The sequence below is a fragment of the Pygoscelis adeliae genome, unplaced genomic scaffold (genome assembly GCF_000699105.1).
Source record: "Pygoscelis adeliae isolate BGI_AS28 unplaced genomic scaffold, ASM69910v1 Scaffold505, whole genome shotgun sequence".
NCBI classification, from domain to species: domain Eukaryota; kingdom Metazoa; phylum Chordata; class Aves; order Sphenisciformes; family Spheniscidae; genus Pygoscelis; species Pygoscelis adeliae.
The window spans coordinates 541,281-556,825 of record NW_008824811.1 but is presented as its reverse complement, the minus strand read 5'-3'; the positions used below and the strand labels follow the sequence as shown (position 1 = coordinate 556,825).

Sequence of the window (15,545 nt, the reverse complement as noted above, 5' to 3'; positions counted from 1 at the left end):
GGTGAGGTGGGTCCTCTCTGCCCCGCAGCCTCCTACAGGTTCGTGGTGCTCCTCTTCAACTGCCTCCTCACCTTCGGCTCCTACTTCTGCTTCGACATCCCCAGCGTCCTGCAGGAGCAGTTCCAGGGGGTGAGTGCTGGGCGTTCGTCCGGGCCGCGGTCCAGCAGCGGGGCGGGCAAAAAAAGGCAGAACCAGCAAAATGGAGGCCTCGGTCGCCGGTAGAGTTTCAAAACCTTTCCTGATCGTGTCGGTACAGGAGTCGTGCTCCAAGGTCTTGTGTTCCAGATGCTGGGGGTGGGGGGTTATTACTGGCGTGTTTGCTGTGAAGAGGATGCACAAAGCTGGGAGAAGCCATGAAGGGTTTGAGTTCTCACTACTGCCTGGAGAACTGGGACCCCCAGACCTGCCCTTGCTCAATGGCTGTCAGCTCTCCGTCCAAACAACTGTTTACTACACTGATGAAGTTCAGAGTTAGAGTAGCGTTCACACCACTCTGCACGTAGAAGATACATAGACTTGGCCATTAGTACCTACACGGGACTGGAAGACTAGCGCTGTTGGAGACAGAAGACTAGAAAAGACTTTCTGGGTCTTCAGATCCAAACCTCCTACTGATACTGCAGGTACCACATCACGCATTTGTTTGCTACCCGAAAGACGGAGCCGTGCAGGGAGATCACAGGAGGACTCCGTCACATAAAAACTACTCGTGTACTCAAACGCTAGAAAATTTTGTTGTTCAGGGTTCAGACTGATATCCCAGTTGATATTTGGGATTTCTCCAGGGATGCCGGAGTCCCAAAGTTCTTACCTGAAATCCTGAATACCTTACAGATTCTTACTTGACTCATTTATCTGTCATACTGCATTTGTTTCGTGTCTTTTGAGAGACGATTTTACTCATGCCTGCCATCTGCTGGTAGGTTAGTATGTGTAGGCTGAGAGTCACTGTCCTGTTCTTTGTCTGCTTCAATAGCAAGGGCAGAAACATATATAGCTTGCATGTAACTTTTTTTTTTTTTTAAATGCAGTTAGTCCATAACATTCAGACAGTGAACTCCAAGCTAAATTGGGTGCAGTTTGTCATTGCAAACAGGAGTAAAAAGAAAAAAAAAAAAGGTCAGTATTTATTCCTTGATGCTCCACGACTTGTGTAGGTCTGTGGGAGAAGGATCAGTTATTTATTTATGGAGTAAAGGAAAGGTTATGTCATATTTTGTTACCTAGGCAAGTGTAGTAGGGTAGTGAAACCAAGCCATATTTTTCTGTGTTAGGTACTGTGCAAACAGTGTTTTTATCTGTTGACACTCTCGTCATATTTTTACTCTGGGGAATGCAGCCTCTACCTGCCTTACACAAGTGGTACAGTGGTAGTCGGAGCGTCTAAGACCAGTGCTTGCAGTGAAGACGCTTTGTTCTAGAGAACTGTTCCCCTGCAGCCTCGGACATTTCTGCTACAGCAGATCTGAGGGGTTTGTATATATGATGGCTATATAAAAATAATGTGGTTAAAATCACACTTTTCCTTGGGCTTATTCAAGACGTTAAGCTTGTGCCTACTGATATGGAGACCTAACGTCCATTTCCTAATGCAGGTAGATTTTTAGTAGTTGGAAGATCTAGGGTTGAGGAAATGTTGCTTTTCAGTAGCAAAACTGACATTATTAAATCATGCTAGGACTACCGGTTTCCTCCTGTTCAGCAAATGCTTTGTAGCTGTGAATTAATATGGACTACTGCTAAGTTTCATATTTACACGCTGCTTAAGACTTTATAGTATGTAATGAAGAGTCAGATCAAGCTAAACTATGGCCAGGAAACTAAGGGATCAAATAAACCTCATGGTGCAGTCTCCTGGCTTTTCTTTTGGACTGAAATGTGTATAACAGTGCTGAGCCCCTGCCGCGACTGCCACAGAAAGGGAAAGGGAAGACGTGCCATGCCGATGGCCAGTCATTTCTCATTTGGCAAGGGCTGGCTTCCTGGGAGAAGATGCACATCCTCTAATTCCTGGTTGTGGAAGTGGGAACTGAGTAGGAGGAATAGAAATCTAGTAGGCAAGAACTTTACTTCATTTTTAAAGGAACGCGTGGGTTTTCATCTGTGTCTGCTGCCTGACACAGGCTCTGTGACTTGTTACGCAGAACTTGACCTGCCCCAATGGAACCCATTGTAACAGCACTGGGTGTAACAGCACGCTGGACTGTGTTGAAGGCTTGGGAATGACACCTGCACAATACAATTTGCTGTACGCGATCTATGCTTGGACGTAAGTCACTTTTCCCTTGCTTTGGGGGGGGAGGGCAGTTTGCTAGTTGCTTCCCAGCAGCAAGACACAAATGTTTCTGTTCTTGTTTTCTCCTAGAAATGCAGTAGTGGTTATTCTGGCTGGATTCCTGATTGATAAACTAGGAAATCGCTGTAAGTTCTGAGGATCAATTTATTTATTCTTGTACTGAAGTGGGATTTCAGGCTGTTCTTTCAGTGCAAAGGGGTGATCAAGGGTTCCACTTCAGTGAGATCACAGAGGGATGGGAGAGGAGGGACAGCTCTGTGTGCGGAGTGCGTGATGGTTAGCTGAGCAGCTCCGTGAAGGCAACTGAGACGTTTTCATCCTTTGACCGCTGACTTACCTAATTTACACGGCAGTGCAGTGAATGTGCTTTCCCCTGACACGCATGTAGCAGGGAATACTGTTACCTGTTTTCGATGGGGCAAACTGATAAAGCAGTGTTCTGTTCCCTGCTCTGACATTTGTTCTGGCGTGTGCCATAATCTAAGACCCAGCAGTCCCAGCAAATGCAGTTATGCTCTGTCTCTGTATCACAGAGGTAAACATCTTACAGATGAGGAGACAGAGGCAGGGAAGGAGATCCCTTGCTCTAGGCCATAGCCTGTAGTGGAGCTCAGGACAGGAACAGGGACTCTATAATAGAGTTCAGAGTCCTCTATCTGACTTACTCTGCCACTCTAACCTTCCACCATGATCATATCATCATTATTTTGAGGATTCCCAGGTCATTTTATAGAGAGACCAGTCTTTACAAAATTAAAATAATGAGGGTAAACTGATGGAAGCCCACAGGTTTACTGGCGTGTTTTGAAGTTGCTCTTTGGCTTTTTGACAAAGAATGCTTTTGTCCTGATCTCAGCATGTCTGTTGAGGTTTGTGTATTTTTTTTTCTGTTTCTCCCTAGTTGGTGTCTTTGTTTTCTCTCTTCTGACTGTGCTGGGATCATCAATCTTTGCTCTAGGCTCACATTTCAAGGGGTCGCCATACCTCCTACCAATGATGCTAACAGGAAGACTGCTCTTTGGCTCTGGGAATGGGTCACTTACTAGTAAGGAATTCATAGTCTTAACTATGCTTCACCAGAGGGTCATTTTTATTTTGCCTCCTAGACCATTGTCCTACCAGTCAGCTTTGCCTGCTCTGCACCAGGAACCTACATTGCTAACAGAAGAACACTGCTTGTTGAAGGGTTGCATGGATTTAATGTGTGCTGAAACGTTTAAAAGTCTTCCCCTCTAACAAGTTTGTCCTTTTCCCAAGGGTGGGGACGGACATGTGATTGCTTTGCCTTTGGGGTTATTTTTGCTTGCCTTACTTGAGGGGTAAGTTCACCTCCCATGTCCCAGTATGATTGAGTACGTTTTAAAATGGACTGCGAAGTTGACATGTGCTACCTCCACTTGGGACGCGTAGTGGTCCTTTAACCCCAGCTCGAGCACTCGAGCTTGAGAGGCTGTGTGTGTTGCTTCTGTGCAGTGCTCTTGGCCAAGTCTGTCTGTTCAAGAGCGGATTTTTGTCTTCTCCAAGTTGTGCAGAATCGTATCACAGCCTTCTGGTTCAAGGGGAAGGAACTGGCACTGGCATTTGGACTGACTCTCTCTTTCTCCCGTCTTGGGAGTGTCCTCAACTTCTTCTTCACCCAGCAGTTTGAGGCAAGATTTGGAATGCAGTGGACACTCTGGGGAGGTGAGTGTCTTTGGTGCTTTGGCCTGTTGTTTTCTAGACCCGAGGCTAGCCTGTTTTGTCCAGTTATGAAAAGTACCTGAAAGAGATAGTGAAGGTGGCAGGAGGAGGCACATTATTTTCCAGTTTTTCCTGTTGCTTTCTGTATGCAATGGAGTGGTGTTTTCTTCATAGATGCCTGAAAATCCTCTCTAAAGCTGTAGCGTCAGCCTGACAGTTTTGTCTGCAGTTTTCTTGAGATATTTTAACATCTGCAGTCACAGGTAGTCAGTACTTAATGTAGGTTTACTCCCATGGAATGGAAACTTCAGAGTGAAACAAAAGAGGAATCTAATGTGTTTGTTCTTGTGTGGTTTAGCTAGCAGAACATGCTGGTTCTGTAATATTATCTGTATTGGTCTCAGCATAAGATGCCTTGCACGTGGACTGATCAAAACTGTGGGCTAAAATTACTGTGAGAAGCAGAATCTGAATTACATGTTTCTTAGTGTGAATCTGTTCTAGGGCTCGTATCTTTAGAAGATTCGCGTTTCTGTCCTCCCTTTGGTGCAGTGAGATGGGATCTGTCTCTAGTGGAAGGGATGATCTGTTTCACTGTGCAGTTAAGTAGTGGCACTCAGGTACTCTGGTGTGCTGGAATGGTGATGTTAGGGAGACCTGCTTCAGGGCATCCTTTGGATACAAAGACTCAGTGATTATAGGAAAATGTTATTTCTCAAACAACAAAACAGTATGGGCCATCACCCATGGAAAAGAGGATGCATACCTGAGATAAATCTCTTGCAGAAATTGAAACCCATTGCTCTCTGATTCCAGCTCCCAGAGAAGAAACTGGGACGGGCATGGCGTGTTGCATCCCATCTGACACTATTAGTTTTGTACTCAGGCAGCATTTGCAAGCACAGCACAGCGACTTCAGTAGCCTGTGAAGGGATAAATACATCGAAGTGTGTATGCGTCACAGAGAAACAAAACGGATACAGATCTCTTTCTGAGAGAAGGATGTCTGCAGCAGATGCCCGTTGCCAAACTTGCTTTGGGCATACCCAGCATGATCTGACTCACTTCTCTGGAGCTGGGTGTGCCGACAGGTCAGACTGCTGTAGTAACTGCAGTAGGTCACATAAATGAAGAGGTGTAACTTGGCTTCCAGTACCAGCCTGTGTGTGATACCTCTCCTGCTCGTGGGACCATGGAAGTTTGGTAATGTCTGGCTTGTTTTAACCTTGGGTTTGTTATGCACAGGCCTGCTGTGGTTTAGAAGGCATTCCGGCCATAGTCCAACGAAGTGGCTGTCTTTAGAGATGGGTGGGGCTTTAGCTTCACTGGCCTCAGGCAATTCTGCAGCGAATTGGAAGCGTAGTGGACAAAGAGCTCAAGGACTCTGGGTGGTCAGAGGTAAATGATCCTACTATATGGCTGCAGTAGGGAAGGCTGTTAATGTTAAGAGAAGCCAGGAGTAGGAGTCATAGAGAATTCTGTGTGTTACATGCAGTTGGTTTTGTCATTCAGCTCTCTCCACACTGAGGAATTTCTTACACCTCTTGTGTCTTTTCCAGGTACCCTGCTCTGTGTGCTTGGTTTTGTTTCAGCCCTCACAGTCAGTGTACTAGATAAAGTGGGCATGAAGCAACTGGGCTTGGACGGTGTTATCCAGCAAGAATCCAAAAAAGTGGTATGTGGTGCACAGACAGCTTTCCTATCTCAATCTTGAAAGCCTGGGGTGCATGAGCACTGCTTTTGCAGTGCAGGGAAGCCTGCCGCAGTAAGAGCTGGTCCTGGCCAGAAGAGGGCATTAACACCACTTGGTTAAATCTTGCAGAGTAGTTCTTCAGGTACAGCTGAGAATATTGCATCTGCAAGCCACCAAAGTCTAAATTTTCTGTTTAGAGCCTATATATTTGCAGGCTTCCAGAGAGCTGAGTTAGCACTCTGAACGGCATTGCTTTTCTGAGCCAGTTACTTCTTGGCTGTAGGTGGCTCAGAGGAGGATTTTGTGCATAAAACCAGACAGTAGCCTCTCTCTGGAACTGCTTTCTGGCTCACAGGATCCGTGATAGAAAATAGCTAATCTGGTTGGTACTGAACTATCTTTTGCCAGCCCTTATCTTCCATTCCTCCTTGCATTCTTCTATCTAGGAACAAGCATTACAGGCAATAGGTTGCAATTTTTATGGCACTTAAATCTATTAGATAGCTTACCTCTCATGACAGTATTCTTACTGGTTTCTGTATCTCAGTGTTGTGACTCCTGTTTATACTGTATCTTTCCGTTGTGATTCGACTTAAGGTTTTGCAGTAGGCTCTTAATAGAGCCAGCTTAGAATAGTCTCTTGCAGCCATAACCTTTATAAAAATAAGAAGAAAGCTTCTTTTGTTTTCTTTACTGAATAGTGTTAAGGAAGGAATGCTTTGGAGACAGCACATGCCAAATTTTGCTTAGAGGTACATGAGCTGCCTTTCAATTCCCTTTTACCTGCTGTTACTTCTTAAATTTTTTTGTGACCTTCAGTGGCTCCCAGAAAGTGACATTAGTGTGGAGCTGAAGACTATTTCCTGGTGAGTGAGGGCACATTTTATCTTTGCAGCGCATTCAGGACATCCAGCGACTTCCCCTTCGCTACTGGCTCCTGGTCCTCACCATCATGTTCTTCTACAATGGAGTCTTCCCCTTTGTGGCAGATGCCAGGTATTGCTCTATGGCTGTAGTCCCACTGACCGATACAAGCCTATCAGAGCCTTGCAGGCCCGCGATTTTCAGTTGACTGGGAAATATGGGGGTAATATGCTTGTTCCTTCCACGCACGAAACACAGAGAAACATGTCTTTAACACCTAGCTAAAGAATATGAGGGTTCTTTGACCTTTCTTTCCCTTCAAAGGTGAGGGAGGTTTCTGAAGGAAAGCAAAAATAACTTAAAGGGAAATGATTCATCCAATACTTAAAGCTTGGAACACTGCTAAAGGAGGATCAGAAAGATTTGGGAGAAGGGGAAGAAATACTTTATTTAAAAAATAGCCTGTAGACATTTCACCTTTGTGATAGTCCAACGAAGTGGCTGTCTTTTGAGCTGGGTGGAGTGTTAGCTTCACAGGCCTGGGGCAGTTCTGTCCTGCAGTTCCTGCATGTTGTCTGCTGTGTTTGGAACAAAGCTAAGCTTGCATCAGCCTGGGTTTGTAAGTGAGAAAGCCTTTGCATCCCAGTGCAAAGCTTGCAGACTTCCTTTTTGATGCCTCCATGTGCTTAAAACAAAGAAGCAACCTGCCCGACTAAATTGGGACTCCTGCTTCTGTCCTGTGTCTCTGCCACAGACTTGTCATTTTCCTGCTTTTTTCCTGTTTGTGATGAAATGCGGATGATGCGGCTTCTATCACATAACGAGTATGAACTTTTATATTAGCAAAGGCCTGCAGTAAAAAAAAAAAAGAAAATTATTTTGGTAGTATTTCATTAGTGATGTATAGTAAGCCACTGTGAAATTGGGAGTGAAGAAATGTCATCAACGTTGTCGTAACAAATGTACAAGTGACCTCTTACTAGTAAAATAAAGATATTCAAGGTGGCAAGGATCGTCAAGGCCTTGATGAGATGGGCTTTCCATCAGTTGCTCATTTTATGGGCATCTCATTTTAACTGAAAACGGTGTCTGGTGATCACACAGAATTCCTCATTTCTGCAATTCTGCCTCCCTGCAGAATTTTTTTTTTGCTCCCTGTGGTGCAAAAGTTCAGCCACCAAGAGCCATGTTTCACACATCTTTTCTGGCAAAAAATGCTATGCTGCTTCCCAGTCGGAAAAATAATGGTCCCAAGGCCACTGCTCTTTGCCAGCTTCTGTTGCAGTAAGTGTTCAGGCAACAGTGTCTTGTTTCATACTTTGCTGACAGCACAGGCTATAAAGGCTCATTATTTCTAATGGTAAATAGCCATGCAAGTAGCCAAACCAGGTTTAAGTAGCTACAAGATCTCTAAAACTAGTCTTTCTAAGCTGCTATGACTGTATGACTGTAAATTCTGTAAAGAATTTGAGTAAGTTTTAAGGCCATTTTTGCATGTTCCTAACAAAGGTGAAAGGCTGACTTCTGGCAATGAAAACAAAACTTGGTTTCTATGTTTTCTGCTTTAACCAGAAGTCTCCATAAAGGTGCCAAGGGGGAACTCCTAGTACTTCTAAAATGCAGGTGTTCAATTTAAATGCTAATCTTTGCCACTGGATTATTTTAAAATATTTTTGCTGCCCCTCAGCATTCCCACCCTTGGATTGATAATGCTTTCTGCCTCTTCAAAGAGAATGTAAAAAATCCATCCATATGTTTTGGACAGGTGACGGCAAATTGCTGCTTGTGAGCTGTGCTGATGTAATTGAACATATGCCCAACTTTAACCTGCGGTTTTACTCTGCACTTGCAGAAGCGTCTTGAAAGTGGCCATTTAAGCTACCAGCTTCTCTACGGCATGCACCAATTAACAAGAAAATAAAACAACAAAGGCTTGGCTCTACAAACCAGATGGAATCAAACTTGTTTACAAGTCCTCTCATTAAAACCCTTCCTGTCCATAAGTTTGTGCTCAGACTTACTTTCTGTCAAAATAACCAGACCAAGAATCCTAATTATGTGATTTTTTCCCCCCTTCCTTTTATTTTTAGCAAGTTCATCCAGGATAAATATTCTGGTTACAGTCAGCAGGCAGCCGCTTATATTGCTGGGGCAGTGTACGACAGCTCCCTTGTTCTCTCTGCAGCAGTTGGCATATTAATTGTGAGTACCCAAAACCAGAAGTGCTTGCTGGTGACTTTTTCCTAATTTTTTGAAATGTCTTTGTTACAACCCCCTCAACCAGAATTTAGCCTGTTGTTGCTGAACAATCAGTCCTTTAATTCCTTGCAAACTGCAAGATGCACTTTAGTCTGAATTAAATTACAAGAAATAACGTTAACCTGTTTTTCCCTCTGTCCCTTAATTGTGCGAGGGTAGCATCAAACCGTGGCAAATGGCTGTATGTTTTGAGAAGTCTGAGACTGGAACAGAAAGGATCGCAATAAGCTTTGCAAGTAGATGGGAAAGGACAACCCGCATGTAATCAGTCCCTGTTCTGTCAAACTCTTCCTTTCCTTACTTCCATAACTGTCAGGGCATAACGGTGTGTTTTTCCTCCCCCTTCATTAAAGCCTGCCATTTCACATGAATACTGGACACCGATTCTCTGACAAGTGTTTCAGTCTCGGTTCAGGAGTATGCAAGAGGAACTAGTAATAGCTAGTCTGCTACAGTATCGACAACTAGGAAATGACATGTTACTGCCACTCACGCCAGCCCACTTTGCACAGCCGCTCATGTCACTAGGATCTGTGGGGAGCAAGGATCCCTGGTAAGAGGCCTTCTGTGTTTCCTTTACCAGGACTACGTTGGACTGAGAGGCGTCTTTGCTGTTGGCTGTGCTGCACTGACTCTGCCAGTCTTCGCTCTCCTGGCATTTACATTTGTTCCTCCGTTAGTCTCTACCATCTGGTTGGGGATTACTTATTCTTTCGCTGCTGTAAGTTCACAACCTCACTGCTGTAGTTGAGTGTTTTGTGGCTGTGCTCCTACATCCTGGATGACATATATCACTGCCCTTGTGCCCTGATGAGCAGGTTTAGCAGCCACAGTTTGAAGTCATTGGCTCCCCAATCCTGAAGACTTTGGTTAGTAACAAATAACCCCAAAGAATCAATATGGAGCAAAACGCAAAGCAGAGTAAGGGACCATTTTGATATAGCGTGAAGCAGGAATCTGTGTTTTTCTTAGTGCTTTTTTACCTTGAAGGTAACACCTGAATCTCCTTTGAGTCTTACAAGCTAAATCATCAGGTCTAACTCCCCTTCAGCAATCTGGAGTCAGGTTGTTCCAGTTTCAAGTAAAATGTGTTGTCTCTGCTGTCTCAAGCTGCTTGAAAAGGATGGGGAACAGTCTAGAACCAGCCAATAGGCTGGGAGGGATAAACAGATTTTTTGAAGAGAAAGTATAAATGTTTATTGGGAATAATTCTTTTTTAAACCAATGACCATCTAACACCTTTAAGTAAGGTTTTGAGTTAATTCCTCTTCTCATTACTCCTACCAGGCTAGTATGTGGCCATCCATACCTCTTGTGGCCCCCCAAGCAACTTTAGGGACAGCTATGGGGCTTGCAACTTCTGTGCAGATGATTGGAGTTGGCCTTTCGAATCTGATTGTTGGACACATTCTAGGAACAAAGTCCAGGTGAGAATGCTTTTTTTTTTTTCCCCAAGCAGAGACATCAACAGTGCTTTAGTGGAGCAGTGTGAACAGAAACCAGTGTCTTTGCAAACTGATGCTGCCAGGAACTATAAAGGTGCCTTAAATATCTTCGAGTGACTAATTGTTCCATCCTGTTTTGGCCTTTTCTAGTGAATTAAAGATCCCCCTGTGGCGCTGGCAACAGATGATGATCTTTATGTTGGCAAACACTATTGCATGCATTGTTGCCTCCGTTAGCCTCAATGTTGTGGACAAGAAACAGGTAAGTGTGATGAAAGGTGAAGAATAGGCTTGCATCACCGAGTTGCTTTTATTGATGTAATAGCTACTGGGTGTGTATGTAAGTAATTCCTCCAACATAAAAATGGAACTGCATAAAAAGAGAACTATCTGCTAAAAAATTGATGCAGTGCATAGTAGTCTTACCTAGTATCAAGCTATTGGCGGCTATATTTTTTTGCAAGGTGAGGGGAAGGGCCAGGACACAGCTGTAGCAATATATGTGTGCAAGAAGAATCCTTTTTGTCAGTAATTGGTTCTTTGAATTTCTAGGGTGGGACACTGAACAGAACAAGAAAGGGAGCACCTGTGGAGCAGGAGGACAGAGACCCTGCAGATGCAGCACCGCTCCTCGATGATGAAACAGGAAACGAAGGCTCTGTCAGCTGAACCTTTGCAGTGTGAGAACAAGGACGGCTGCCAGACACAGCACTGATCACTTCTGTTTGAAAGTGGATTTTTAGCCTGCGTATTTTAAACATCTTTAAATGGAATCTTGAAGGGAATTGTCTACAGAAAGGGAATGTTTCCACTTTCTTATGCCTGGTGGAAGGTGTCTGCTGTATGGTTCTTAGGCTTTCTCCAACATACAGAAACCTGCCGTGGGGCACTTTAAGAGCTACACTACAGCAAGTGAAACTAACCTAGCTGAAGCTTGTTCATAAGCCATTAGATAGTTGCTTTTCAGTCTTGCATCAAAACTGCCCACATAAGGTGTGCCTGCCTGGTCTACCACTGTTTCTCCATCACAAGAATCCTGTACGTCAGCACTTGCTAATCCACATGCTTTGGTAGGCCTGCTGTTTGTTATTGCTCTAGATTAGCATGCATCTTTCACAAACTACATATCCATGCAGGTGACACCATCATTATTTTTTAGGCAGGCAACTGAATTCATCAAATTGATTACCTTTTGCACACAAGCCTAGCTTAATTGCTTGTTACCTTACTAGAAATGCTTCTGTAAGCCATGCCTATTCATTTCCCTTCAAAAGCATAAAAGGTTTTGATCTGAAATTCTGTCCTTTACACCAGGGTGCTCTTATTCATGAATGCTAGAGGTTTATTTTCCTCAGCCAACTACCCTTTTCACTATGCAAAACGCTCACAAACACTCACACAGAGTTTACAAAAGCACAAAGGATGCTTTAAGAATGAAGTAAACTTTAACATAGCCAAGTACAAGGAATGCTGAAGTGAATGACTTATGTAAATTATTACAAATTAAGAGAAAGAGCAGCTTTGCTCAAGTTGCATTTAATATGAACACTAGTAGATTGAAAGCAATTTAGGCACCACAGCATCCAGTAAAGTCACATTTTAAGTAGATGTCACAGAAGACAAATCCACCCATCAAAGCAAAGTTTTCTTAAACTGATTTACTGAAGAGAATGTGTTCAGAGAACAGGGTCTTCTAAGTTTTAAGTTACACTGTGAATTCATTTCACACCACAGACAACTAAAGGATTTGCCCATTGGAGTCTGGTGCAGCAGAAATTTGGGGGTGGGGTGAGAAGTCACAGAACTGCAAAAATCACAGACCCCTTTAGTTTGGCGGCGACCTCCTGAGATCACCTAGTCCAACACCCCCTGCTCAAGCAGGGTCAGCCAGAGCAGGTTGCCCAGGACCGCGTCCCGTCAGAGGTTGAGCATCTCCACAGATGGAGACCCTACAGCCTCTCTGGGCAACCTGTCCCAGTGTTTGACACCCACACAGTAAAAAAGTGCTTCCTTGTGTTCAGATGGAATGTCATGTGGTTTAATTTGTGCCCGTGGCCTCTTGTCCAGAGAAGAGTCTGGCTCCCTCGTCCTCACTCCTCGTACCTCCCAGCAGGTACTTCAACACACTGACAAGATCTCCCTGAGCCATCTCTTCTCCAGGCTGAACAGCCCCAGCTCTCTCAGCCTCTCCTCCTGTGAAAGATGTGCCAGTCCCTTTACCACCTTTGTGGCCCATCACTGTACTCCCTCCCTAAGTCACATCTCTCTCCTACTAGGGAGCCCAAAACTGGACTCAGTGTTCTGTGTGAGGCCTCACCAGTGTTTTCACTCAGCTGGTAAATCGGACTCCTGCTAGACTGTGGCTTTAAGTACATCCCTCAGGCTCCAGTCACTGTACTACTCTTCCGTGCTGAAGTCCTGCAGCTGCATTTTTTTGTAGTGGGGAAAGCAAATTTCCAAATGCAATTATGAAAAACCACATGCTATATACTCATGTTGGAGGCTTGTGTACAGAAGAAAGTATGTGTTCAACAGAGCTGATTTTTTGTGTCAATACTACTAACACCTGGTTTAAAAGCAGTGACCAGCCTGGCTGGCAGGAAGTCCTCAGCTTTCTCAGCTGCAGCTAAACTCCATTTGGAGTTGGTCCTGTAACAATTGCTGGGATACCCACTGAAAGTTCTGTACTTGGTTCTTCATGGAACAAGCTCAAAAGTCAGCCATTCCTGTTTGCCATCCCATAACCTACTTCCAAATTACCAGAAAAGAAACTTTACTCTTCTGTTTTGAAGAAGAGTTGTGACATACTTTCCTTAAAACCTGCCATTGGTTAACAAAGTTCATGACGATGTAGCACTGGAAATCTCACTGCCTAGTCTACCAGGTTTCACTGCGAAGCATTTTTTTTTTATTCACCGCCTAGAAGGAGAACTTCTGTTGGCTACAGAGGTTTTTATAGATACCATTGTACAAAGATCCCTGCACGTGCTTTTAAAAACCCTTTCATACAACCTGAAGATGTGGGGAGATCCTAGTGACCTTCGAGTCTGTTGCACAGACCACCTTTAGGTTGGGAGGATTCTACTAGAGCCTCTTACAGGCAAAGAGTTGTTCATAAAAGACTGCTCATGTCTTTCAGCTCAGATTAATAAAGCTTGAAGCTGACGTAACAACAGTAAGGAGGCAGAGAATCAGCCTTCCTGCAACAGTACCTTGCTCATCTCTACTGGAGTTCATCAACAGCTTCCTGTTACTCCTCTTTAATTGCTTTTTTCATTAATTACTCCAGTGATGACAGGAAAGCCACCTTCACTTTGCCTGCCTTCCCGATTCTTGCTTGTCACCTGCTGTTGAGATGCCAGAGCTCACTTCTGAGAAACTTTTTACAAAGTAATTGCATGGCTCTCTACTTTGTTTGAGCTTGTAATGAAAATTAAAGGGTGGCATTCACAGAGGTCAACGTGCTGCAAGAAATGGAAAGAAACAATCAGCTGTTTTTGTTTCACTTTTGTAGTGTTGCACTGATCATGTATACAGGTAACTGAAAACCCCCACCCCTCAGCCCTCTCCCCAGCCTTGGGCAACCCTGGAAATGGTGAGCTCTTTTCAACAATATTCTTTGGCAGAACCTTCCTCTTGCATGAGACACTGTGGATTGCAACTCTTAAAATATAAACTGTGAAACTTGCAAGTGGACTTCAGTTCAGGCAACTCACACCGAGGTGGATGCTCCCAGAAGCCAGAATATTAAACACACTTACACAGCGGAGCACACGCTTACATAAGTTTGTGGGAGGTGGCAGTGGAGGAAAAGCCATCATCTTTATGAAGAAACTGGCACAACATTAAGTTCCCAGTTACTTCTGACAGACCTCTACGCTTCTGATACACTTTGACACAGAGCTGTGTGTGTTTTTGGCTTAACTGGCATATAGCATACACCCAGCAGTAGCATGGGAGGGATAATCGAGAAGCCAAAGGCGGCATAGCTACTATTTAAAATATATGTATGTGTAGGAGGGAGGAGGAAAGCAGTAGGGTAAGAGACCAGAATTAGAAGCTGGCTGGAGGTAGAGAGGCTGATGGGTAAAGCAAATTACTGCGTTCTTGCTGGTTACGGCCAGCATTTTGACCTGCTTGAGGAGGAGGAGGTCCTGTTAACAGTATAAGGAGTTGCAGCTTGAAAGAAAGGGAAAGCCAGATTCAAGAGGGGATAATCTAAATCCCCAGAAGTAAGATAAAACAATAAAAATAATCAGGGCTGCAAATTTAGCAGAATAATTAAAAACTGCTCTTTCTGCTCATTGACTGTGTTTTCAGAGGGAGGAGCAAGTAGCAACTGGGCTAGCAGCCTGGACATCCAGCTTAGTCTGCTGGCTGTTTGTGGGGGTTCTGTGCATCAGTCCTTGGCTAGCAATAAATCAGTACCCAGTCTGCTTCTTGCACAGCTGATAACAGGTGATGACATAAATGGCTTATCATGTGCCAAAGTCTCTCTATAATGCTGCCCTCTGTTACCAGCATAGCAGATAGCCTATGCGCACAGAGCTCTGTATCCTTTTCCCTTCTCTAGCCAAGTATAGCACAGCATCCTAGTTGTGACCCTACTTTATTCCTCAAGAAAAATAAACAATGGAAAACTCCAACCTCAACAATGTTCTAAACCATCACCTTTTCCAAAGGGAAGCGATACAGGATTTCAGCAGAGCTTCAAGCTGAAATTCAATAGGAGACACGTCAGAGGGCTTGAACAAAATGCCAGGTGGCCAGCTGGCTTCCAAACTATGAAGATGCAAGTTGACAGCTGAGCACACTCCACATGTTGACAGGCAAGCATCAAACTGTTCTCCGCCACACGATCACACAGGTAGCCAAGATACTCGGACGTCCATGCACCAGTGTGATCATATTATACATAAGCAACCGCAAGAATTTTTCAGGAACATACCACAACAGTTACTCACTTAGGGCTTAAATAATTGTCTCCACACAAGACTACTTTACATATGTTCTCTCGCTAAACAAGCCCCAAGAATGTACTTCAGGTATTCCAAGTCTGCTTAACCTCTATAAATCCTTCAAAAACCCACAGTAATGCTACTTAAAACACTGTCAGAGAGGACATTAATCTTCCTCATTAAGAGTGCAAAGTGGGCTGTTTATCAACAGTTATGCAGTGCAACAGAAGGGCACTATGAGACAGTGCTTGCCTAAAAGGTATTGCATGGCAGCCAGCAGCCTTAATAGGGGAAAACATGCACTGATCTGGGTTAATCAGGTTCACAGGGGATCAGGAGGGGTGACACGT

At 44.2% G+C, this 15,545-nt stretch overlaps 1 protein-coding gene across 1 annotated transcript; it reads left to right on the top strand.

Moving 5' to 3' along the window:
• Positions 1 to 30: 30 nt before the first annotated feature.
• Positions 31 to 11,995, top strand: LOC103917142 (major facilitator superfamily domain-containing protein 1-like; the record flags this gene model as incomplete). The annotated part of the gene is made up of 12 exons (XM_009324249.1): positions 31 to 129; positions 2,145 to 2,269; positions 2,366 to 2,421; positions 3,198 to 3,341; positions 3,821 to 3,979; positions 5,536 to 5,651; positions 6,565 to 6,665; positions 8,624 to 8,735; positions 9,376 to 9,513; positions 10,080 to 10,219; positions 10,388 to 10,499; positions 10,790 to 11,995. Coding segments are annotated over 12 exons (1,419 nt in total), but the record flags the coding sequence as incomplete, so codon positions are not given.
• Between the last annotated feature and the right edge of the window lie 3,550 nt (positions 11,996 to 15,545).